General features: G+C 49.3%; 1 protein-coding gene across 1 annotated transcript in view; it reads right to left on the bottom strand.

The window, feature by feature from the left end:
• The window catches only part of SPEF2 (sperm flagellar 2), a gene marked incomplete at its 5' end in the record, with an annotated part of 550,273 nt that overhangs the window by 213,862 nt on the left and 311,930 nt on the right, over positions 1-24,481 (bottom strand). Inside the window, 2 exons of the mRNA XM_030191922.1 lie at positions 11,067-11,187; positions 21,139-21,386. Coding sequence (XP_030047782.1) covers positions 11,067-11,187; positions 21,139-21,386 — 369 coding nt within the window. The remainder of the gene's footprint in view (positions 1-11,066; positions 11,188-21,138; positions 21,387-24,481) is intronic.

Genomic DNA, 24,481 nt, shown 5'->3' with positions numbered 1-24,481 from the left:
TAATTGCAGAATTTAGGTGCTAGGAAGTGGGATTGGTATGCTATCTACTCAAATTTGCTCAAGCTGTATGCAAATTAGTCCATTTTTGAGAGGTTCTCATTTGCATATTTATGGGTAAAAATTATTGGAAATGTTTACAGCCTTAATGTTAGGGCATGGCTCTGATCACAAATGTGAAGCATGATCCAAAACGAAGGGTTTAGCTAGTGTTTTTGACTAAAAATTCCCATTAGATTGTCTGTATGTTAATCTGCATTCAAATAGAGCTCTCTGATTGGATGAGCAGCTCCTGTTAGAAAATCTGCCTGGGAACAAAGAGGAGAGGAGAGGAGAGAATCAATGGGTGGGTGGGTGTGGATGGCTGGAGGGGGGGCAGGGGAGAGGAGAGAATCAATGGGTGGGTATGGATGGCTGGAGGGGGGGCAGGGGAGCGAAGAGAATCGCTGGGTGGGTATGGATGGCTGGAGGGGGGCAGGGGAGAGGAGAGTTGCTGGACATGGATGGAGGAGAAGGAAGGGAGAGAGAGAGAAGAAATGCTGGATATGGATGGAAGGTAGGGAAGAGTGAGGAAGGAGATGAGATGAGGGAAAAGGAAGAGAGAAAAACTGCACATGGATGAAGAAAATAGGCAGAAGCTGGATCCACTGGATAGTCAAGTCTGCGGAGGACCCAGCTTTTACTTACGGATGTAGGACAAAAAATGAAGAAAAAAGGCAGAAAGTAAAGAAATAAATGGAAAGGAAGCCCTGGAAAAGGAGTTAAGAGGACAGATAGCAGCAGAATTGGATACTGGGCCAGCATGATCAGAAAAACAAAGTCACCAGACAACAAAGGTAGAAAAGATCATTTTATTTTCATTATAGTGTTTGGAATATGTCCACTTTGAGAATCAGGTGCTCAACATTAAAAGTTTATGTTTATTTACTTATGTATGGCATTTTAGTCCACATTAAACATGAATTAGGATGTTTTGTGGCTCTACATGAGAATTGTGATATTATGATCCCTTGTTTTGTATTGTTGACGGTCTGCATTTTCCTTATGGGTGGTATATTGGTGTATTAGGTTCTTCCCAGTGTAATATTTATGGTACAGCAAGGTTCTGAGTGTGTTTTTGCACAAAGTTGTGCATAGTGTTTTGCAGTTGAGCGATTGTGGTTAGTATATGCTTTGAGCAACCACTTTATTCTTTGACATATGATATATATCTAATATCTAAATTTAATAAAAGGTATTAATTGTGACTTTTATTTTTATTTATTTTTTCTGTGTGTTATCAGACAATTATGGATTTAAGCTCCATCCCTGGCCCCACCCCTAACCACGCCCCCTTTAGCCTCCTCAAACAGTTGGGCCACCGACTGCCTATGCACACTGGTACCCTTGTCACATCCCAGTTAGCTGTAGGTCTCATAGATATGTGGACCCTATCATACCCTTATCCTTCCCAGCACTTGTAACCATGACACCATCACTGGAACTGCACATTAGCATCCAAAATCTCACCCAGTGACTGGTGACCCTAGGGCCTCCATCAGAACTAAGCCTCATCCAACGTGCCCGTATGGAGACGAACTTCTCATCAGACAAACATGCATCACATCTGTTGCTGCAGGGTACCTTGTCATGCCATCTCACTGGCCATAGAGAACATAGATGTGCCCCTGGTAACAACAATGAACTGTGGGGAGGGACTACCTTGTACATAGTTAAGTACATAAGTATTGCCACACTGGGACAGACCAAAGGTGCATCAAGCCCAGTATCCTGTTTCCAACAGTGGCCAATCCAGGTCACAAATACCTGGCAAGATCCAGAAAAAGTTCAATACATTTTATGCTGCTCATCCCAGAAATAAGCAGTGGATTTTCCCCTAGTCAATTTAATAATGGTCTATGGACTTTTCTTTTAGGAAGCCATCCACACTTTTTTTAAACTCCGCTAAGCTAACCGCCTTTACCACATTCTCTGGCAACAAATTCCAGAGTTTAATTATATGTTGAGTGAAGAATTTTCTCCGTTTATTAAATTTACTACTTTGGAGGAGTAGCCTAGTGGTTAGTGCAATGGACTTTGATCCTGGGGAACTGAATTCGATTTGCACTGCAGCTCCTTGTGACTCTGGGCAAGTCACTTAACCCTCCATTGCCCCTGGTATAAAATAAGTACCTGAATATATGTAAACCGCTTTGAATGTAGTTGCAAAAACCTCAGAAAGGCGGCATATCAAGTCCGATTTTCCCTCTTCCCCTTTGTAGCTTCATCGCATGCCCCCTAGTCCTAATATTTTTGGAAACAGTAAACAAATGATTCATGTCTACCTATAAGTGCATAAGTATTGCCATACTGGGACAGACCAAAGGTCCATCAAGCCCAGCATCCTGTTTCCAACAGTGGCCAATTCAGGTTACAAATACCTGGCAAGATCCCTTAAAAAGTACAAAACATTTTATATTGCTTATCCCAGAAATAGTGGATTTTCCCCAAGTCCATTTAATAACGGTCTATGGACTTTTCCTTTAGGAAGCCGTTCAAACCTTTTTTAAACTCTGCTAAGCTAACTGCCCCTACTACATTCTCTGGCAATGAATTCCAGAGTTTAATTACATATTGAGTGAAGAAAAATTTCTCTGATTCGTTTTAAATTTACTACATTGTATCTTCATCGCATGCCTCCTAGTCCTCCTAGTCCTGTTCCACTCCACTCATTATTTTATAGACCTCTATCATGTCTCCCCTCAGCCGTCTTTTCTCCAAGCTGAAGAACCCTAGATGCTTCAGTCTTTCCTCATAGAGAAGTCGTCCCATCCCATATATCATTTTTGTCGTTTAATATCATGTTTATTTTTCTATGAAAATACATTTTATTTTTCCAGTTTTGCATACAAAAGTCTGTGCCTCCATTTTCAACAAATGTGCTTTCTGCCATGACATAGAGCAGTACTAGCACATCCCTTGGGAAATGAGACTGCAGGTCTGGGGATTGGAGAGAAGGGGATGTATCTAAATCCCTAGCTGCAACTACTTACTAAGGTAAAATTATGTATAATCATACCTGATAATTTTCTTTCCATTAATCATAGCTGATCAATCCATAGACTGGTGGGTTGTGTCCATCTACCAGCAGGTGGAGATAGAGAGCAAACTTTTGCCTCCCTATATGTGGTCATGTGCTGCCGGAAACTCCTCAGTATGTCGATATCAAAGCTCCATCCGCAGGACTCAGCACTTAGAGAATTACACCCACGAAGGGACACTCTGCCCAGCTCACCACCGCCGAAACGGGGGAGGGGAATTAACCCAGCTCATCCCCGCACAAGTGGGGGAGGGGAATCCGTCCAGCTCATCCCCGCGGAGCGGGGGAGGGACACCACACCCGCCGATGCGGGGGGATCTGGCTTATCCTGCAACCGCAACCGCGGGAGGAGCTGACTGACCCTAACACCGCCGAAGCGGGAGGGGTACAAAGCTGCCCTACAGCCGCACGAAGCGGGAGGGAGTGCCGGCAGAATTTATGTCTCAATCCAGCCCCGTAAAACGGAGGGGAGAGGAATGCAGCAGCTCACTGTAACACAAACTCGTCTCAACTCTTGAAGAATCCAAGTGAAAGAAGAACTTGAACACGAAGTCCTCCTGAAGTAACTGAAGGCTAAACTTGAACCTAAAATTCAACCAGAATATAAACAGTACAGATATCTGGGAGGGGCTATGGATTGATCAGCTATGATTAATGGAAAGAAAATTATCAGGTATGATTATACATAATTTTACCTTCCATATCATCAAGCTGATCAATCCATAGACTGGTGGGATGTACCAAAGCAGTACTCACCCAGGGCGGGACATAGAAATCCCTGACCTCAACACTGAAGCTCCAAACCGGGCCTCCGCCCGTGCAGCCACAGTCAAACGGTAATGCTTGGAGAATGTATGAGCCGAAGCCCACGTTGCCGCCTTGCATATCTCTTCCAAGGAGACGGATCCGGCCTCTGCCATCGAGGCCGCCTGAGCTCTCGTGGAGTGAGCCTTCAGCTGGATAGGCGGCACCTTCCCCGCGGCCACATAAGCCGCTGCAATGGCTTCCTTGACCCATCTTGCCACTGTAGGCTTAGGAGCCTGCAGACCCTTACGAGGACCTGCAAACAGGACAAACAGATGATCCGATTTCCGGAAATCATTGGTCACTTCCAAGTATCTGATGATGACTCGTCTCACATCCAGATATTCAAGAGCGGAGTACTCCTCTGGGTAGTCCTCCCTACAAAAGGAAGGGAGACAGAGCTGCTGATTCACATGGAAGCGAGAACCAATCTTGGGCAGGAAGGCAGGCACTGTGCGAATAGTCACTCCTGCCTCAGTGAACTGCAGAAAAGGCTCTCGACATGAGAGCGCCTGGAGCTCGGAAACTCTTCTGGCTGAAGTGATAGCCACCAAAAAGACTGCCTTCAACGTCAGGTCTTTCAGAGATGCCCTCGACAAGGGTTCCAAAGGCGGCTTCTGCAATGCTCTTAGCACCAGGTTGAGATTCCACGCAGGCACCACTGAGTGCAGAGGAGGGCGCAGGTGATTAACTCCCTTGAGAAAGCGCACCACATCTGGCTGCGAAGCCAGGGAAGCACCCTTCAGGCGGCCCCTGAAGCAAGCCAGAGCCGCTACCTGGACTTTAAGGGAACTGAGCGACAGGCCTTTCTCCAGACCTTCTTGCAGGAACGCCAACACTGAAGAAATTGGAGCAGTGAAGGGAGAAAGTGAGCCTGCTTCACACCATGCTGCACAGATACACCAAACCCTGGCGTAAGCAGTAGAAGTAGAGCGCTTCCTCGCTCTCAGCATAGTGGCGATGACCTTGTCTGAGAAGCCCTTCTTCCTCAGATGCTGCCGCTCAATAGCCAGGCCGTAAGACCAAAGGGAGAGGGATACTCCATCACCACGGGACCCTGATGTAACAGGCCCTGCTCCACTGACAGCCGCAGAGGATCGTCGACTGAGAGCCTGAACAAGTCCGCATACCAGGGACGTCTGGGCCAATCCGGACCCACCAGGATTACCCTGCCGGGATGCTTTGCCACCCGGTCTAGCACCCTGCCCAACATGGGCCAGGGCGGGAACACATAGAGGAGCTCTTGTGTCGGCCACTGTTGGAGAAGAGCATCTACTCCCAGGGATCGAGGGTCCCGTCCTCTGCTGAAAAAGCGCGGCACTTGGCCATTGGCCGATGACGCCATCAGATCTAGGCTCGGCTGGCCCCAGCGCTTCGTGATGTCCAAGAACGCCTAAGCAGATAGTTGCCACTCTCCGGGCTCCAAGGTATGGCGACTGAGAAAGTCCGCCTTGACATTCATGACTCCGGCAATGTGGGCCGCTGAAAGCTGCTCCAGGTTCGCTTCCGCCCACTGGCAAAGACTCATAGCCTCCTGGCTAGAGGGGCGCTCTTGGTACCTCCCTGGCGGTTGATATAGGCCACAGCCGTGGCATTGTCCGACAGGACCCGTACAGGCTTCAACACCAGTACCGGGATGAACTCCAATAACACCAACCGAATGGCTCTGAGTTCCAGGAGGTTGATAGACCACTTGCCTCTGCAGGAGACTAGAGCCCCTGCGCTGTCCTTCCCAAGCAGTGGGCTCCCCAGCCCATCAAAGAGGCGTCTGTCGTGACGACAATCCACTCCGGGGTCACCAGAGGCAATCCTGCAGACAACTTGTCTGTCTGCGTCCACCAGCTCAGCGCCTTGCGCACTGCTGGGTCCACGGGAAGGCGCACGGCATAATCCTCCGACATCGGAGTCCAGCGCAGCAGCAGAGATAGCTGTAGTGGTCTCATATGAGCCCTGGCCCAGGGCACTACTTCCATCGTGGCCGTCATAGAGCCCAACAGCTGCACGTAGTCCCAAGCCCGAATAGGAGAGGCTACTAGGAACTAGTCCACCTGAGCCTGAAGCTTGACAATCCGATTGTCTGGCAGGAACACTCTGCCCACTTGGGTGTCGAATCGAACTCCCAGATACACCAGGGACTGAGTCGGGCGCAGCTGGCTCTTCTTCCAGTTGATGATCCATCCCAGGGAGCTCAAAAGAGCAACTACCCGGTCCATAGCTTTGCCGCACTCTGCATAAGAGGGGGCTCGGATCAACCAGTCGTCCAGATAAGGATGGACTTGTACTCCTTCCTTGAGCAGGAAGGCCGCTATGACCCCCATTACTTTGGAAAAGGTCCGCGGAGCAGTAGCCAACCCGAAAGGGAGGGCTCTGAACTGGAAGTGTCGTCTCAGGACTGTAAAACGCAGAAAGCGTTGGAGAGGAGGCCAGATGGGAATATGCAGGTACGCTTCCTTGATGTCCAAGGAAGCCAAGAACTCTCCTGCCTTCACTGCCGCTATAACAGAGCGGAGAGTCTCCATGCGAAAGTGCCTCACTTTCCAGGCCCGATTGACCCCTTTGAGGTCGAGGATAGGCCGGACAGAACCTCCTTTCTTTGGAACCACAAAGTAAATGGAGTAACGTCCCTTGCCAATCTGATTTTTTGGCACCGGAACGACCGCACCCAGGCGGATCAGGTTGTCCAAGGTCTGCTGCACTACCACAGCTTGACCGGAGACTTGCAGGGAGAGAGTACAAACCCGTCTCTTAAGGGTTGGCAGAACTCTAGCTTGTAGCCGTCTCTGATGACTTCCAGCACCCACGCGTCTGAAGTTATAGTGGTCCACTCGCCCAGAAACGAGGACAGCCGTCCTCCAATCTGCACTGGGGCGTGGACCAAGGCCCCGTCATTGGGTACGAGACCCTGGGGGAGGACCGGAGGGAGCACCTCCGGGACGGCGGTCTCTGCGAAAGGAATGCTGCTTGGGGGAGAAATTCTTCTTGAAGGAAGAGGGGGCAGAGGAACCCGACTTGCCCGGGCGGTACCGATGGGCTTCCTGCAACCGTCCTCTGGAGGTATCGGGACGAGTACTAACCCGAGCCCTGACCTCTGGTAATTTCTTGCCCTTAGACGTGCCGAGATCGGTCACGATTTTGTCCAGCTCGACCCCAAAGAGCAGCTTGCCTTTAAAAGGCAATCTAGCCAGGCGGGATTTAGAGGCGTGGTCAGCAGACCAATGTTTCAGCCAAAGCCACCGCCGCGCAGAGACTGTCTGAGCCATGCCTTTAGCTGAGGCTCTCCAGACATCATACAGCAAGTCTGCCAAATAGGCTAAGCCCGATTCCAGGGCCGGCCAATCAGCCCTCAAGGAATGATCCGAGGGGGAAACCCGCTGCACCATAGTCCGGCACGCCCTGGCCACATAGGAGCCGCAAACTGAGGCCTGCAAACTTAAAGCAGCTGCCTCAAAGGACGACCTTAAGGCCGCCTCCAATCTTCTGTCTTGGGCGTCCTTTAGGGCCGTGCCACCTTCCACCGGCAACGCCGTTTTCTTAGTCACCGCAGTGATTAAAGAATCCACGGTAGGCCACAGATAGGCCTCACGTTCACTCACAGCCAAAGGATAGAGGCGGGACATAGCCCTAGCCACTTTAAGGCTCGTTTCCGGGACATCCCATTGAGCCGCAATTAAGGTGTGCATGGCATCATGCACGTGGAAGGTTCTAGGCGGGCGCTTCGTCCCCAGCATAATGGCAGAGCCAACAGGGGCTGAGGGAGAGACGTCCTCCGGAGAGGAAATCTTCAAAGTGTCCATGGCCTGTAACAACAGGTTGGGCAAATCCTCTGGGCTAAAAAGCCGCGCTGCAGAGGGGTCATCCGCTCCATCCGAGCGGGGATCTATCTCCTCCAAGGAATCCGCAAAGGATCGTTGGGAGACCTCAGACACGCTGCCCTCATCTACATCGGAGGAGACAAAAGTCCTCCAAGGCCTGGAAATCAACCCGAGGGCGTTTACCTCTGTGAACCTCAACCTCTTTATCCGAAGAGGGAGCAGGGGCAGCGTTTTGCATGAGGAAAGCCTGATGCAGCAGCAAAACAAACTCGGGGGAGAAACCCCCCAGACTGTGCACTTCCGCAGCCTGGGCAACAGCCCTAGACGCACTCTCAACCGGCGCTCGCAATAGCGGGGGAGAGACATGCTGCGCATCCAAAATGGCGTCCGGCGCGAAACTCCGTGAAGGAGCCGCGCGGGAAGAACGGCGCTTAACTTTAGCCGCTTTTGTGCCGTCGCCCAAATTAAGGGCGTTCATGGCATTAATGTCTCCAACCTCAAGGGCGGCCCCGAAGAAGCCGTCCGAGCCGCGTGGCCGGCCAAGATGGCGGAGGCGAGGAGCGGGGGATGGGCGTTTATGGCGGGAAAAAACCGCCACGCCGGAGGAACGACCGGGACATTCATCGGTCCCTAAACTATCACCCATCAAGGGCGAATCAGGTTGTAAAACCCCCGCATCCCCTCTAGAAGCGCTCCAGCGATCCGGGGAGCGACCCTTTGCGCCCTCGCCCTCCGACGCCATTGCCACGAGGAGAAGAATCGGGGAACCCCCTGCCCGCTATAAAAAGGTAAAATTACCTGCTTGCCGCTCCGAGCTGTAACGAACTGGTGTCCCAGTGAGTAGCTGCAATGAACGTTTAAAGAAACGTCGAATTAAACGCCTTTAAAGACGTTTAAAAATTTTTTTTTTTTTTTTTTTTTTAAACGGAGCCAGCGGGAGGGGGGAGAAAAGGAGGGACCTGGCACCACCAGGTTTGCACTTGCTCAAAAGAGCCCTCAACCCCAGGCCTCAACAAAACCTAAGGATTAGGCTTGGAGGCCTAGCCAGAGCTGCTGCTGTGTGTGACCACCACCTGCTGAGATAGAGAACATACAGGAGTTTCCGGCAGCACATGACCACATATAGGGAGGCAAAAGTTTGCTCTCTATCTCCACCTGCTGGTAGATGGACACAACCCACCAGTCTATGGATTGATCAGCTTGATGATATGGAACAGATGCTTAATCATAGGCCACATTTATGGAGGGTGATCCAATATGGAAAGTAACACTGGGAGTCCTAGTTGGAATTGAACCTACCACCCCCAGATTCCCAAGCCAATGCTCAAACATTCAGCCATGCCTGTTTAACAAATTCTAGGTGGCGTGGAATGACTGCAGCTGTACTGCTTTGAGCTGTACTGCAACCAATAGATGTAGGACTTTGTTTCTAAACTGCAGCACCTGATAAAGCGGTGAGGTATATGGGCATTGCTATCATGTTCCACAGTGTGGAATGGATGAGCATATGGCACTGCAATCTCCCTTTCCAGTCTTCTCTCCCAGGTTCATGGCTGTAGGCTACCTTAGAGTGGGATCTAGGTGCCGTCGTTGATGATACATTGAAACCTTCCATTACAGTAATCTGCGTGGCTTAGTACTATGGACTGTACCAGGTTATGAAATATTTCCCTCGGAAAGAATGGTTTTATGCGTTTGAGTTTCCACATTGAGAGAAACATTTTCTTTATGGTGGATTTCGCTTGGGTCTCTAGTGATAGGTTACAGTCGATTGTTACTCTGAGAATTTTCAGGCTCTCTGAGACAGGGAGGGTATCCTGGGGTGTTAATGTTTGTGGGTTTGTAAGTATTGTATTGGGATGAGATGATGAGACAGTGTGTTTTTTCTGTATTGAGTTTTAGTTGGAATGCATTTGCCCATGAGTTCATGATGTTTAAGCATAGCTTGATTTCGTCGGTGATTTCAGCCAGATCATGTTTGTATGGGATGTATAATGTAACGTCATCAGCGCAGATAAATGGGTTGAGGCCTTGGGTGGATAGGGTCTTGGCTAGTGGAGTCATCATGAGGTTGAAAAGGATCGGTGATAGTGGTGATCCTTGCGGTACTCCGTAGCCTGGTTTCCACAGTGACAATATGTTTGTTTTTGATTTCACTTGATATGTTCTTGTGGTTAGAAAACCCTTAATCCAATTGAGAGTGCCACCACTGATTCAGAAGTATTCTAGGAGTCCATGTCGAATGCACTTGACACGTCAAATTGCAGGAGGAGAATGCTCTTGCCTATTGCTATTTCCTTCTTGAATTTGGTTAGGAGAGTGACTAGTACTGTTTCGGTGTTGTGTAGGGGTTGAAATCCTGATTGTGACTCATGTAGTATAGTGAATTTGTTTATGTAGTCATAGACTTGTTTGGTCACCAGTCCTTCCATTAGTTTTACTACTAATGGAATAGATGCTACTGGGCAGTAGTTGGTGATGTTGTTTGTTTTTTTCTTGGTGTTAGCTGTTTGTCATAGCAGTTCACACAGTGCATTAACATAGAAACATGACGGCAGATAAAGGCCATATGACCCATCCAGTCTGCCCATCCTCTGTAACCCCTAATTCTTCCTGTTCCTATGCGATCCCACATGCTTATCCCATGCCTTTTTAAATTCTGGAACAGTCCTCGACTCCACCACCTCCACCGGGAGGCCATTCCATGCCTCCACCACCCTTTCTGTGAAATAATACTTCCTTAGTTTGCTCCTAAGCCTATTCCCTCTTAACTTTGTCGTATTCCCCCTCATTCCAGAGCTCTCCTTCATCTGAAAAAGGCTCTCTTCCTGTACATAAATGCCCTTGAGATAGAAACGTTTAAATATCATGTCTCCTCTCTCCCTCCTCTCTTCCAGCGTATACATGTAGAGGTTCATAAGCCTGTCCCTATAATTTTTGCATTCAAGAACACTTACTAATTTTGTAGCCGCCCTCTGGACTTATTCAGCACTTAATTAGCCAAGGTAACCGCATAAATAGGAATACATAAATGTCTATGTATTTTGCCATAGCCGGTTACATGCTGAATATTGCACTTGACTGGTTATGTCGTTGCCAGCTCCATATACCTGGAAATTCAATTCCGGAGTTCGGACATGGCCCAGCATGGAATTTCTCATGATAATGCCAGCAGCAGTCAGCAATATGGCACTGCCTGAAAGCAGGACATTAGATTTTTATCCCTTTAGGTTTATGCTTATTTACAGATGTATAATATTTTTTTCATTTCCAATAAAAGAATTTTGTGAAAAGAGATGATCAGACTTCTGTATTCACCATTCAGTGTATTCACCATTCATGCAAACAAAGGCAGAAAAGTTTAATGAACTAGCCTATATTCAAGCTGGTCCATCACCAGATCATTTTCAGGTTTCCTTCTTTCCTTCTCTGGTAGTTGCACTTCATCTTGTTGATTACTTGCAGATGAGTCAGGCTCGACTGTTGGGATGATAGCTGTTGAGATACATATAAATTTAACAGATAGTATTTTAGAGGATATAACTTAAAATCTAAGCAAAAAAGTCTAGATTTACAAACATATGCTTCTTTAATGTGTTTTATTAGTAAATTTCCCCCATTGCATAAAATGGGGCCAACAAATAAAAAAAAATCATGCATCAATGTGTACTAGAATGTGGTACAAGACTGCATAATTTAGCAAATCTATCCCCTAATGTAACAGCAATGTGTATGGTCTTATTTGCAACAGGCTCAATATTCAGCAGTAGTTATCCAATTTCAAATGAGGGGAAATAGTCCTTTTCCTTTGCACATACTTTTAGTAACACCACAAAGGCATGAGACTGGGGGCAGGGAAGGAAGGGTACAAGCAACATGCAGGAATTTTAGTTTGAAATTCCTATGCAAGATTTACAGTGTCATCTTTGCTCTGTGGTTATGGAAGTACTTGTAGCACTTTCTGGCCTATAAATTTTAAAAGGAAAAAACTTAGGGCCCTGTTTAGGTGCGCTAACTTTATAGTGTGCCCTAATGATAGAGACACCCATTGTATTCCTATGGGTTTCTCTATTGTTAGCGCGCGCTAATTTTTAGCGCACACTAAAAAGTTAGCTTGCCGACAGCACGGCTTAGTAAACAGGGCCCTTAGTTTTTATTTGAAAACTTGCTTATAGGCATACAGGGTATTAAACATTGCCCCGATACAGAAGATAGATCAGAACTTCATTTGTTAGTTCCCTACACACAAAGCATGCTGCATAGTCCAAGATTACATCTAACTTATGACTATCAGATATATAGAGATTTAAATTAATGAGATGAAAAATATATTCAGTCATATTTTATTTGATTAATCACTCTGGGTCAAGCCATTTATTAGAGGCTGAAAAGGAGGTTATAGTAAATAATATTTTGGGAGGATCAGGTAAATATTTAGGGCTGATATTCAAAGTTTGTTATTTGAGTATCAGCAACTGTTACCCAGATAAATAGCGTTTACTGGAGCTACTCAATGATTTTCAGTGACACCATCAAAAGAATACTGCTGAAAATCATTTCAGAGTGCCTCACCACTATACAGGTATTGCTGGTAGTGATATGGGTACTGCTGATACTCAGAGCTGATACCTGGACAAGTCTCCAGGGCAACTTAGAACAATAAACTATCGGCAGTACCCAGATAACTTCTGGTGACTGATCTTTATCCAGATATTCAGCACCTGTATAGCTGGGTATAGATTTAAATGCAGACTCGGCCCTTATCTCTCTCTCAGCTGTGGTCCCGCCCTCATTTCCTGTTTCTGAAACGGCCGGAACCACAGCTGAGAAAGAGAGAGAAGGGCCGAGCCTGCACGTGTTTTACCACTGCTGCCCGCCACCGTAACCCTGACTTGGTAAGTGAAGATGACTTTTAAAAATCGGAGGGAGGGGAGCCTGGAACTGGAAGGGAGGGAGGGAGGAAGGGAGGGACGACAACCCTGGAACTGGGAGGGAGGAGGGACCCTGGAACTGGGAGGGAGGAGGGAGGGAGGGGCGATCCTGAAACTCAGAGGGAGGGGACCCTGAAACTCGGAGGGAGCGAGCGAGGGGGACAACCCTGGAACTCGGAGAGAGGGGGGACCGTGAAACTCGGAGGGAGGGAGGGAGGGGACCGTGAAACTGGGAGGGAGGGGGACACCCTGGAACTCGAAGGGAGGGAGGGGGATGACCCTGGAACTCGGAAGGATGGAGGGAGGGAGGGAGGGAGGGGGGATGATAACCCTGGAACACGGAGGGAGGGGGGACACTGGAACTGGGAGGGAGGGGGGGCCCTGGCACACACTCTCAATCTCACACACACACACTCTCTCTCACAGACACACTCGCACCCAGTCTCACTCTCTGTCTGTCATACACACACACTCGCACATTCACTCTCTCTCTCACATAGTCACTCTCACACACACTCTCTCAAACATACACACTCCGAGGAAAACCTTGCTAGTGCCCGTTTCATTTTTTTGAGAAACGGGCCTTTTTTACTAGCTTATAATAAGATGGAAGAATATAAATCTGCTGTTATTTAGGAGAGGAGTCTGTTTTATCAGAAAAAGATTAAAGGCCAAAAAGAAGTTTTTCATATTGTACGCTCTTTAACGCAAGACAATAAATTGTTAGACCAGTCTACCAGCTTGACGCCTCACATTTTAGTGACTTTTTGATATGAAAGTCAGAAATTTGTTTGACTCTTAATCAACAGTGCTTTCCTCAAGAATTGTGCTTTGACTACGAATGTGAATGGAGCTCTTTTGAAATGTTATGAGAAAATGAAGTTTGCTTTATTTTTAAAATCCCTTCAATCCGTGTTGTCTTTGCAATTTCCCAATTATCCTTTGAGTTTAATGCAATAATTATAAAACATTTTCCTAATGATGGCACATAAAGCGAATGCTACATACCTGTAGAAGGTATTCTCTGAGGACAGCAGGCTGATTGTTCTCACTGATGGGTGACGTCCACGGCAGCCCCTCCAATCGGAATCTTCACTAGCAAAGTCCTTTGCTAGTCCTCGCGCGCCCGCGCGCACCACGCATGCGCAGCCGTCTTCCCGCCCGAAACCGTCTCGAGCCGGCCAGTCCAGTATGTAGCAAGACAATACAAGGGAAGACACAACTCCAAAGGGGAGGCGGGCGGGTTTGTGAGAACAATCAGCCTGCTGTCCTCGGAGAATACCTTCTACAGGTATGTAGCATTCGCTTTCTCCGAGGACAAGCAGGCTGCTTGTTCTCACTGATGGGGTATCCCTAGCCCCCAGGCTCACTCAAAACAACAACCATGGTCAATTGGGCCTCGCAACGGCGAGGACATAACTGAGATTGACCTAAAAAAATTTACCAACTAACTGAGAGTGCAGCCTGGAACAGAACAAACAGGGCCCTCGGGGGGTGGAGTTGGATCCTAAAGCCCAAACAGGTTCTGAAGAACTGACTGCCCGAACCGACTGTCGCGTCGGGTATCCTGCTGCAGGCAGTAATGAGATGTGAATGTGTGGACAGATGACCACGTCGCAGCTTTGCAAATTTCTTCAATAGAGGCTGACTTCGTGGGCTACCGACGCAGCCATGGCTCTAACATTATGAGCCGTGACATGACCCTCAAGAGCCAGCCCCGCCTGGGCGTAAGTGAAGGAAATGCAATCTGCTAGCCAATTGGATATGGTGCGTTTCCCCACAGCCACTCCCCTCCTATTGGGATCAAAAGAAACAAACAATTGGGCGGACTGTCTGTTGGGCTGTGTCCGCTCCAAATAGAAGGCCAATGCTCTCTTGCAGTCCAATGTGTGCAGCTGACGTTCAGCAGGGCAGGAATGAGGACGGGAAAGAATGTTGGCAAGACAATTGACTGGTTCAGATGGAACTCCGACACGACCTTTGGCAAGAACTTAGGGTGAGTGCGGAGGACTACTCTGTTATGATGAAATTTGGTGTAAGGGGCCTGGGCTACCAGGGCCTGAAGCTCACTGACTCTACGAGCTGAAGTAACTGCCACCAAGAAAATGACCTTCCAGGTCAAGTACTTCAGATGGCAGGAATTCAGTGGCTCAAAAGGAGGTTTCATCAGCTGGGTGAGAACGACATTGAGATCCCATGACACTGTAGGAGGCTTGACAGGGGGCTTTGACAAAAGCAAACCTCTCATGAAGCGAACAACTAAAGGCTGTCCTGAGATCGGCTTACCTTCCACACGGTAATGGTATGCACTGATTGCACTAAGGTGAACCCTTACAGAGTTGGTCTTGAGACCAGACTCAGACAAGTGCAGAAGGTATTCAAGCAGGGTCTATGTAGGACAAGAGCGAGGATCTAGGGCCTTGCTGTCACACCAGACGGCAAACCTCCTCCATAAAAAGAAGTAACTCCTCTTAGTGGACTCTTTCCTGGAAGCAAGCAAGATGCGGGAGACACCCTCTGACAGACCCAAAGAGGCAAAGTCTACGCTCTCAACATCCAGGCCGTGAGAGCCAGGGACTGGAGGCTGGGATGCAGAAGAGCCCCTTCGTCCTGCGTGATGAGGGTCGGAAAACACTCCAATCTCCACGGTTCTTCGGAGGATAACTCCAGAAGAAGAGGGAACCAGATCTGACGCGGCCAAAAAGGAGCAATCAGAATCATGGTGCCTCGGTCTTGCTTGAGTTTCAACAAAGTCTTCCCCACCAGAGGAATGGGAGGATAAGCATACAGCAGGCCCTCCCCCCAATTCAGGAGGAAGGCATCCGATGCCAGTCTGCCGTGGGCCTGAAGCCTGGAACAGAACTGAGGGACTTTGTGGTTCGCTCGAGATGCGAAGAGATCCACCAAGGGGGTGCCCCACGCTTGGAAGATCTGGCGCACCACTCGGGAGTTGAGCGACCACTCGTGAGGTTGCATAATCCTGCTCAGTCTGTCGGCCAGACTGTTGTTTACGCCTGCCAGATATGTGGCTTGGAGCCCCATGCCGTGACGGTGAGCCCAGAGCCACATGCTGACGGCTTCCTGACACAGGGGGCGAGATCCAGTGCCCCCCTGCTTGTTGACGTAGTACATGGCAACCTGGTTGTCTGTCTGAATTTGGATAATTTGGTGGGACAGCCGATCTCTGAAAGCCTTCAGAGCGTTCCAGATCGCCCGCAACTCCAGGAGATTGATCTGTAGACCGCGTTCCTGGAGGGACCAGCTTCCTTGGGTGTGAAGCCCATCGACATGAGCTCCCCATCCCAGGAGAGACGCATCCGTGGTCAGCACTTTTTGTGGCTGAGGAATTTGGAAAGGACGTCCCAGAGTCAAATTGGACCAAATTGTCCACCAATACAGGGATTCGAGAAAACTCGTGGACAGGTGGATCACGTCTTCTAGATCCCCAGCAGCCTGAAACCACTGAGAAGCTAGGGTCCATTGAGCAGATCTCATGTGAAGGCGGGCCATGGGAGTCACATGAACTGTGGAGGCCATGTGGCCTAGCAATCTCAACATCTGCCGAGCTGTGATCTGCTGGGACGTTCGCACCCGCGAGACGAGGGACAACAAGTTGTTGGCTCTCGTCTCTGGGAGATAGGCGCGAGCCGTCCGAGAATCCAGCAGAGCTCCTATGAATTCGAGTCTCTGTGCTGGGAGAAGATGGGACTTTGGGTAATTTATCACAAACCCCAGTAGCTCCAGGAGGCAAATAGTCATCTGCATGGACTGCAGGGCTCCTGCCTCGGACGTGTTCTTCACCAGCCAATCGTCGAGATATGGGAACACGTGCACCCCCAGCCTGCGAAGTGCCGCTGCTACTACAGCCAGGCACTTTGTGAACACCCTGGGTGCAGAGGCGAGCCCAAAGGGTAGCACACAGTACTGGAAGTGACATGTGCCCAGCTGAAATCGCAGATACTGTCTGTGAGCTGGCAGTATCGGGATGTGTGTGTAGGCATCCTTCAAGTCCAGAGAGCATAGCCAATCGTTTTCCTGAATCATGGGAAGTAGGGTGCCCAGGGAAAGCATCCTGAACTTTTCTTTGACCAGATATTTGTTCAGGGCCCTTAGGTCTAGGATGGGACGCATCCCCCCTGTTTTCTTTTCCACAAGGAAGTACCTGGAATAGAATCCCAGCCCTTCTTGCCCGGATGGCACGGGCTCGACCGCATTGGCGCTGAGAAGGGCGGAGAGTTCCTCTGCAAGTACCTGCTTGTGCTGGAAGCTGTAAGACTGAGCTCCCGGTGGACAATTTGGAGGTTTTGAGGCCAAATTGAGGGTGTATCCTTGCCGGACTATTTGCAGAACCCACTGATCGGAGGTTATGAGAGGCCACCTTTGGTGAAAAGCTTTCAACCTCCCCCCGACTGGCAGGTCGCCCGGCACTGACACTTGGATGTCGGCTATGCTCTGCTGGAGCCAGTCAAAAGCTCGTCCCTTGCTTTTGCTGGGGAGCCGCGGGGCCTTGCTGAGGCGCACGCTGCTGACGAGAGCGAGCGCGCTGGGGCTTAGTCTGGGCCGCAGGCTGTCGAGAAGGAGGATTGTACCTACGCTTGCCAGAAGAGTAGGGAACAGTCCTCCTTCCCCCCAAAAATCTTCTACCTGTAGAGGTAGATGCTGAAGGCTGCCGGCGGGAGAACTTGTCGAATGCGGTATCCCGCTGGTGGAGATGCTCTACCACCTGCTCGACCTTCTCTCCAAAAATATTGTCCGCACGGCAAGGCGAGTCCGCAATCCGCTGCTGGAGTCTATTCTCCAGGTCGGAGGCACGCAGCCATGAGAGCCTGCGCATCACCACACCTTGAGCAGCGGCCCTGGACGCAACATCAAAGGTGTCATACACCCCTCTGGCCAGGAATTTTCTGCACGCCTTCAGCTGCCTGACCACCTCCTGAAAAGGCTTGGCTTGCTCAGGGGGGAGAGCATCAACCAAGCCCGCCAACTGCCGCACATTATTCCGCATGTGTATGCTCGTGTAGAGCTGGTAAGACTGGATTTTGGCCACGAGCATAGAGGAATGGTAGGCCTTCCTCCCAAAGGAGTCTAAGGTTCTAGAGTCTTTGCCCGGGGGCGCCGAAGCATGCTCCCTAGAACTCTTAGCCTTCTTTAGGGCCAGATCCACAACTCCAGAGTCGTGAGGCAACTGAGTGCGCATCAGCTCTGGGTCCCCATGGATCCGGTACTGGGACTCGATCTTCTTGGGGATGTGGGGATTACTTAGTGGCTTGGTCCAGTTCGCAAGCAATGTCTTTTTCAGGACATGGTGCAAGGGAACAGTGGACGCTTCCTTAGGTGGAGAAGGATAGTCCAGGAGCTCAAACATTTCAGCCCTGGGCTCGTCCTCCACAACCACCGGGAAGGGGATGGCCGTAGACATCTCCCGGACAAAGGAAGCAAAAGACAGACTCTCGGGAGGAGAAAGCTGTCTCTCAGGAGAGGGAGTGGGATTGGAAGGAAGACCCTCAGACTCCTCGTCAGAGAAATATCTGGGGTCTTCTTCCTCCTCCCACGAGGCCTCACCCTCGGTGTCAGACACAAGTTCACGGACCTGTGTCTGCAACCTCGCCCGGCTCGACTCCGTGGAGCCACGTCCACGATGGGGGCGTCGAGAGGTAGACTCCCTCGCCCGCATCGGCGAAGCTCCCTCCGCCGACGTAGTCGGGGAGCCCTCCTGGCAGGTGGCCGCAGTCGGCACCGCACGCGGTACCGACGTCGGAGACCTCACCCCGGGCGATGGGCCAGCCGGCGCCACGCTCGACGGTACCGGAGGCGCAAGCACCGCCGGTACCGGAGGGGTAGGGCGCAACAGCTCTCCCAGAATCTCTGGGAGAACGGCCCGGAGGCTCTCGTTCAGAGCGGCTGCAGAGAAAGGCATGGAGGCCGATGCAGGCGTCGACGTCAGAACCTGTTCCGGGCGTGGAGGCTGTTCCGGGCTGTCCAGAGTGGAGCGCATCGACACCTCCTGAACAGAGGGTGAGCGGTCCTCTCGGTGCCGATGCCTGCTGGGTGCCGACTCCCTCGGCGACCCAGAGCTCTCGGTGCCGACGCGGGGAGGAGACCGGTGTCGATGCTTCTTCGACTTCTTCCGAAGCATGTCACCGGAGCTCCCCGGCACCGACGAGGAGGACGTAGAATCCATCCGTCGCTTCCTCGGGGCCGAAGTCGAAGCAGGTCGATCCCGGGGGGGCTGTACCGCAGGAGCCCTCAGGGTAGGGGGAGACCCACACGAAAGGCTCACCGCCACCAGCAGGGGAAAGGACAGCCCTCACCTGCACTCCTGACGATGCACCACCGTCCGACGACATCAGCAGACGAGGTCCCGGTACCACCGACGCCGATGCAGCTATCCGATGTCTCGGCGCCGATGCAGAGGGCCGATGCCTCGATGCACTGGCGGCCGAGGATGAAGGTCTGGACGCTGACGACGTCGATGCACTCGATGACCCCAGTGCCGATGCCGACGAAGAGCCCGAGAACAAAACGTTCCACTGGGCCAATCTCGCTACCTGAGTCCGCCTTTGTAACAGGGAACACAGGCTACAATTCTGAGGACGGTGCTCGGCCCCCAGACACTGAAGACACGAAGAGTGTCTATCAGTGAGCGAGATTACCCGGGCGCACTGGGTGCACTTCTTGAAGCCGCTGGAAGGCTTCGATGTCATGGGCGGAAAAATCACGCCGGCGAAATCAAAATCTGAAATGACGAATTTGAGCACCAAAACTTTGAGGGAGAAAAAATCTCGACCGAGGCCGAAAAGAGGCCTACCCCGACGACGAAAGAAAACTTACCGGGGCAAAGACTGGAAGTACGGGAAGGGGCAAACGAAACCCAAGGGGGTTTGCGGAGCACTTTCCGAACGAATTTAAACCTTTTCCGAAGAAAAAACACGTCGATTTGAACAACAGACGCGCGAGGTCGACTCTCCGGGGCTCGACACGGCAAAAACACAGCCGTACCGAGTGCGGACGAAAGAAGACTGGCCGGCTCGAGCCGGTTTCGGGCGGGAAGACGGCCGCGCATGCGCGGTGCGCGTGGGCGCGCGAGGACTAGCAAAGGACTTTGCTAGTGAAGATTCCGATTGGAGGGGCTGCCGTGGACGTCACCCATCAGTGAGAACAAGCAGCCTGCTTGTCCTCGGAGAATGTATGTCGCTTTCGTGCTAGCAGTTAGGGTTGCTCTGATGTCTTCCTACCATGTATTTTATTTTATATATTCTGGATTTGATAAGTGATTTTATGGATTTACATCTATATGACTTTCATCTGTAAGTTATTGTCATGTTAGGGCGTCCAATACTGGCTCTATGCAAATGACCTTCAATTTGTGGTTCCTATTGAGGGATCTATAATGGAAACATTGAATTATGTAGCACTTTGTTTATGATCTATAAAAGCTTGGCTTAATGTAAATAAATTCATGCTAAATATGTAAAAAAACTCAAATTTTGTTTTCATCAGGAATAATTATTTTGATCATCCACCAAGGGCCCTGCTTACTAAGCCGAGCTAGAGGCGTGCTAGTGTTTTTAGCGCATGTTATGCATTAGCACACACTGTGTAGATGCCCATAATATTTCTATGGGCGTCTACATGGTTAGCACGTGCTAATTTTTAGAACGCACTAAAAATGCTAGTGCACCATAGTAAACAGGGCTCCAAGTGTTGAAAACAATGGTATACAGATTCCAATTACTAGACAATTGAAGTATTTAGGTGTTTAGCTTGACTCTACTTTGACTTTTCAGATACAAATTCAAAGTATTATTAAACATGTATTTTTTTTAACTGAGAGTAGTTAAAAGGTTAAAAGAATTTTTGTCACAAGAAAATTACAGTGCAGTGGTCCAGGCAATGGTGCTTATTGTAATGCAGTGTTATTAGGTTGTCCAACATATTTACTGCAGGTAGAGCAAAATGCGGTGGACTGCTTACTTACTGGATCTTCTTGATTTACTCATAATTCACCAATTTTGAAAGAGGTCCACTGACTTCCAGTTTAATGGAGAATTCAATTTAAAGTTTAGCTTTTGATTTTCATAATATTAAATGCCTTGGCCCCAGTTGCTCTTGCCCCAAAATTATGAATTTATCAACTGGCTCATGCATTACGTCCTGCAGAAAAATTAATATTAGATGTACCTTTCTTTTAAGCAGATGTTTCTTATTCCTCCATATTTATGTAGTCAGACTGATGCTATGGAATTCTCCCCCTCAAACTCTCAGAAAAATAACAATTCCTCTGCAGTTTTGTAATCAGTTAAAGGCTTTCTTTCTTTTCATTGGTCTTTTAATATGATTTGGATGATTTGAGATTTAATTTTATTATTTCTGTCTGTATTTGTTTGTTTTTAATGACTGTATATGTTTATTTTATATGCCACCAAGAACTGGATTGTGCAGATTATAAATATTTTAAATAAATACATAAAATTGGTATGATAGGATTCATATAACTATTTAATGAAACACTTACCTTGTGAATTAGCAGCACGTTTCAGTACCACAGAGTCGGAAATATCAAGCAGAACAGCGAAGTCCAGTCCAGATTGAGGTAGAGGTGGATTTTCTGGTTCCCTTGGATCCATTACCAATAAGGTTTTTTTGGGCTTTTGGGTAGCTTTGTCTAAATCTTTTCCTGTCAAAGCTCTGTCAAGTAGTTTTGCTTGATTAATTGCCATTGGGAAATCATCCAAGATCCATCCATGACCACGTGGTATGTTACTAGAAAACAAATTTAAGAAATCTAAAAATTTAGACATATTCCTCCAGATTTTATATGGTGTTACCTAAGTTGCATGTGCAAATCCAGTCTTATTCTGGATTTGCGTGCATAAATTAATTACTTAACAAGCCAATCAGTGCCGATAATTGCTACTTAACAAGCAATTATTGACACTAATTGGCATTAATTCAAATTTACACACAGAACAGTCTAAGCATATTCTATAATGTGATGCACATAAATTCTAATTCAGACAGACCGGGGGGGGGGGGGGGGGGGGGGGACGACCCTAGAACAGGGAGGCAGGGGAGACCCTGGCACATACTCTCATTCTCACACACACACTCGCACCCAGTCTCACTCTCTCTCTCTGTCACACACACACACTCGCACATTCACTCTCTCTCACACAGTCACTCTCACACACACTCTCTCTCTCAAACATACACACTCTGAGGAAAACATTGCTAGCCCCCGTTTCCTTGGGCCTTTTTTACTAGTATTCTATAATGTGATGCACATAAATTCTAAGTTGCATAGTTGAAAGGGGGACTGGCTATTGGCGTGGAATGAGCAGGGCATGAGCATTTCTAAAATCTACGCACGTTGTTATAGAATACACCTGGTCTGCGCATAATTTAGGTGTCGGCATTCACACCAAGTTTAGTTTCGTGGATGGGCACTCAGCATATTCTTAGGCATACTTTATAGAATACGCCTGTCTATTTTGTTTCAGCACTGATTTTTTAGGCATGACATGTAGAATCTAGTCCATTAGGAAGTATATAAAATCCATGACCCTCCAAATTAGTAGTTTAGTAGCATGTTCTGTAAAAAATAAAATTTAGTGGTCAATATCCAAAACAATTTAACTGGGCAAGAGAGGCTCCTGCCCCAATCAAATCACACTCAGAGTGCCAGCTACCAATATTCAGTGGCATTCAACTGGGCAGTGCCACTGAATATCGGCTAAGACAGCACAAGTCAAATCTTGGCAGAGAAAGACCATTTTGGGGGCAGAGCCATGGAGCTGCCAGGAGGTATGCTGGTACTACTGGTATTCAGTGCCAGTGCCCACATAGCTAAGTGACAAGGTAGCTTTACAAAATCAGGGCTGGTGCAACCCGGTAAGCGTGGTAAGCATGGCAGGGGGAGCGCTGACCACTGGAGGGCGCCACAAGCCATGCTTACTGCCGCCGGGCAGCTCACAGTTCCAGCCCCAGCTGCAGGTAGCTCTCAGTCCTCACCTGCCCGCCCTCAGCTTCCTGACCACCCTCCTTTTTTTCCTGCCATCCTGCACTTAAATCTTTTATTTCACCTCAAGTTGCAATGGTGGCGGCAGCAATGAAAAGCCCTTCTTTCCTTCCTGCCGCCCTGCGTTTAAATCTTTTATTTTAAATTGGCAGTGAAAGCAGCAGGCTCGCCTCCAGCCTTCCCTTCCCTCTCAGTGTCCCACCTTCCTCTGAGGTAATTCCCTGTTTCCGTGAAGGTGGGACACTGAAAGGGAAGGGAAGGCTGGAGGCGAGACTGCTGCTTTCACTGCTGCCGCCGCTGCCGACTTGAGGTAAAAGATTTAAATGCAGGGCAGTAGGAACGAAAAGAGGAATGTTGTGGGAGAAGAGGGCGGGCAGGTGGGGCTGGTGTTGGAACTGGAACTCGGGGCTGAAAAGGGGGGCAGGTGGGGGCTGGGTGAGTCACTGGACATGGATGGGAGGGGAGGACAGGGGAGAGAGGAGAAATCATTGGACATGGATGGGAGGGGAGGGCAGGGCAGGGGAGAATCACTGGACATGGATGTGAGGGGAGGGCAGGGGAGAGAGGAGAGTTGCTGGACATGGATGGATGGATAGAGGGAAGGGCGGGAGAAACGCTGAACATGGAGGAGAGGGAAGACATGAAGGAGATGCACATGGATGGAAAGGAGGGGAGAGAGGAGAAATGCTGGACATGGATGGAGTGGAGGGCAGGGAAGAGAGGAGAAATGTTGGACTGTAATGAAGGGAAGGAAAGACAGAAGGAGATGCACATGGATGGAGGGGAAGGGAGAGAGGAGAAATGCTAGGCATGGATGGAGGAGAGGGAAAACAGAGAAAGTAGATGCACATGGATGGAGGGGAGGGAGAGAGGAGAAATGCTGGACATGGATGGAGGGGAGGAAAGACAGAGGAGGAGATGCATATGGATTTAGGGGAGAAGAGAGAAATGCTGTACATGGATGGAGGGGAGGGAAGACAGAAGACGGAGATACATATGGATGGAGGGGAAGGGAGAGAGTTGAAATGCTGGACATGGATGGAGGGGAGGAGAGAGAGGAGAAATGCTGGACATGGATGGAGGGAGTAGAGGGAAAATGCTGGACATGGATGGAGGAGAGGGATGAGAGAGGAAGGAGATGCATATACTACTACTACTACTAACTAGCATTTCTAAAGCGCTACTAGGGTTACGCAGCGCTGTACAATTTAGACATAGAAGGACGGTCCCTGCTCAAAGAGCTTACAATCTAAAAGACAAGAGAACAATCTAAAGACAAGTGAACAATCTAGAGGACGAGTGAACAGTTAATCTGATAGAGTGGATAGATAGGGGCATTCTGTCTATCTAGAGCGGTTAGGCGCCGAAGGCAGCATAGAAGAGGTGAGTTTTAAGCAGAGATTTGAAGATGGGTAGGGAGGGGGCATGGCGTATGGGTAAAGGAAGATTGTTCCAGGCATAGGGTGAAGCAAGGCAGAATGAGCGGAGCCTGGAGTTGGCAGTGGTGGAGAAGGGTACTGAGAGAAGGGCTTTGTCCTGTGAGCGGAGGTTACGGGCGGGAACATAGGGGGAGATGAGGGTGGAGAGGTAGTGAGGAGCCGCAGACTGAGTGCACTTGTAGGTAAGGAGGAGGAGCTTGAATTGTATGCGATATCTGATTGGAAGCCAATGAAGTGATTTGAGGAGAGGGGTGATATGAGTATATTGGTTTTGGCGGAATATAAGACGTGCAGCAGCGTACTGAACTGATTGAAGGGGGAATAGATGGCTGAGTGGGAGGCCGGTGAGGAGTAAGTTGCAGTAATCAAGGCGAGAGGTAATGAGAGCGTGGACGAGAGTT

This window comes from Microcaecilia unicolor, chromosome 2 (assembly GCF_901765095.1).
Source record: "Microcaecilia unicolor chromosome 2, aMicUni1.1, whole genome shotgun sequence".
NCBI lineage: Eukaryota > Metazoa > Chordata > Amphibia > Gymnophiona > Siphonopidae > Microcaecilia > Microcaecilia unicolor.
This window is presented reverse-complemented; position numbering and strand designations above follow the sequence as displayed.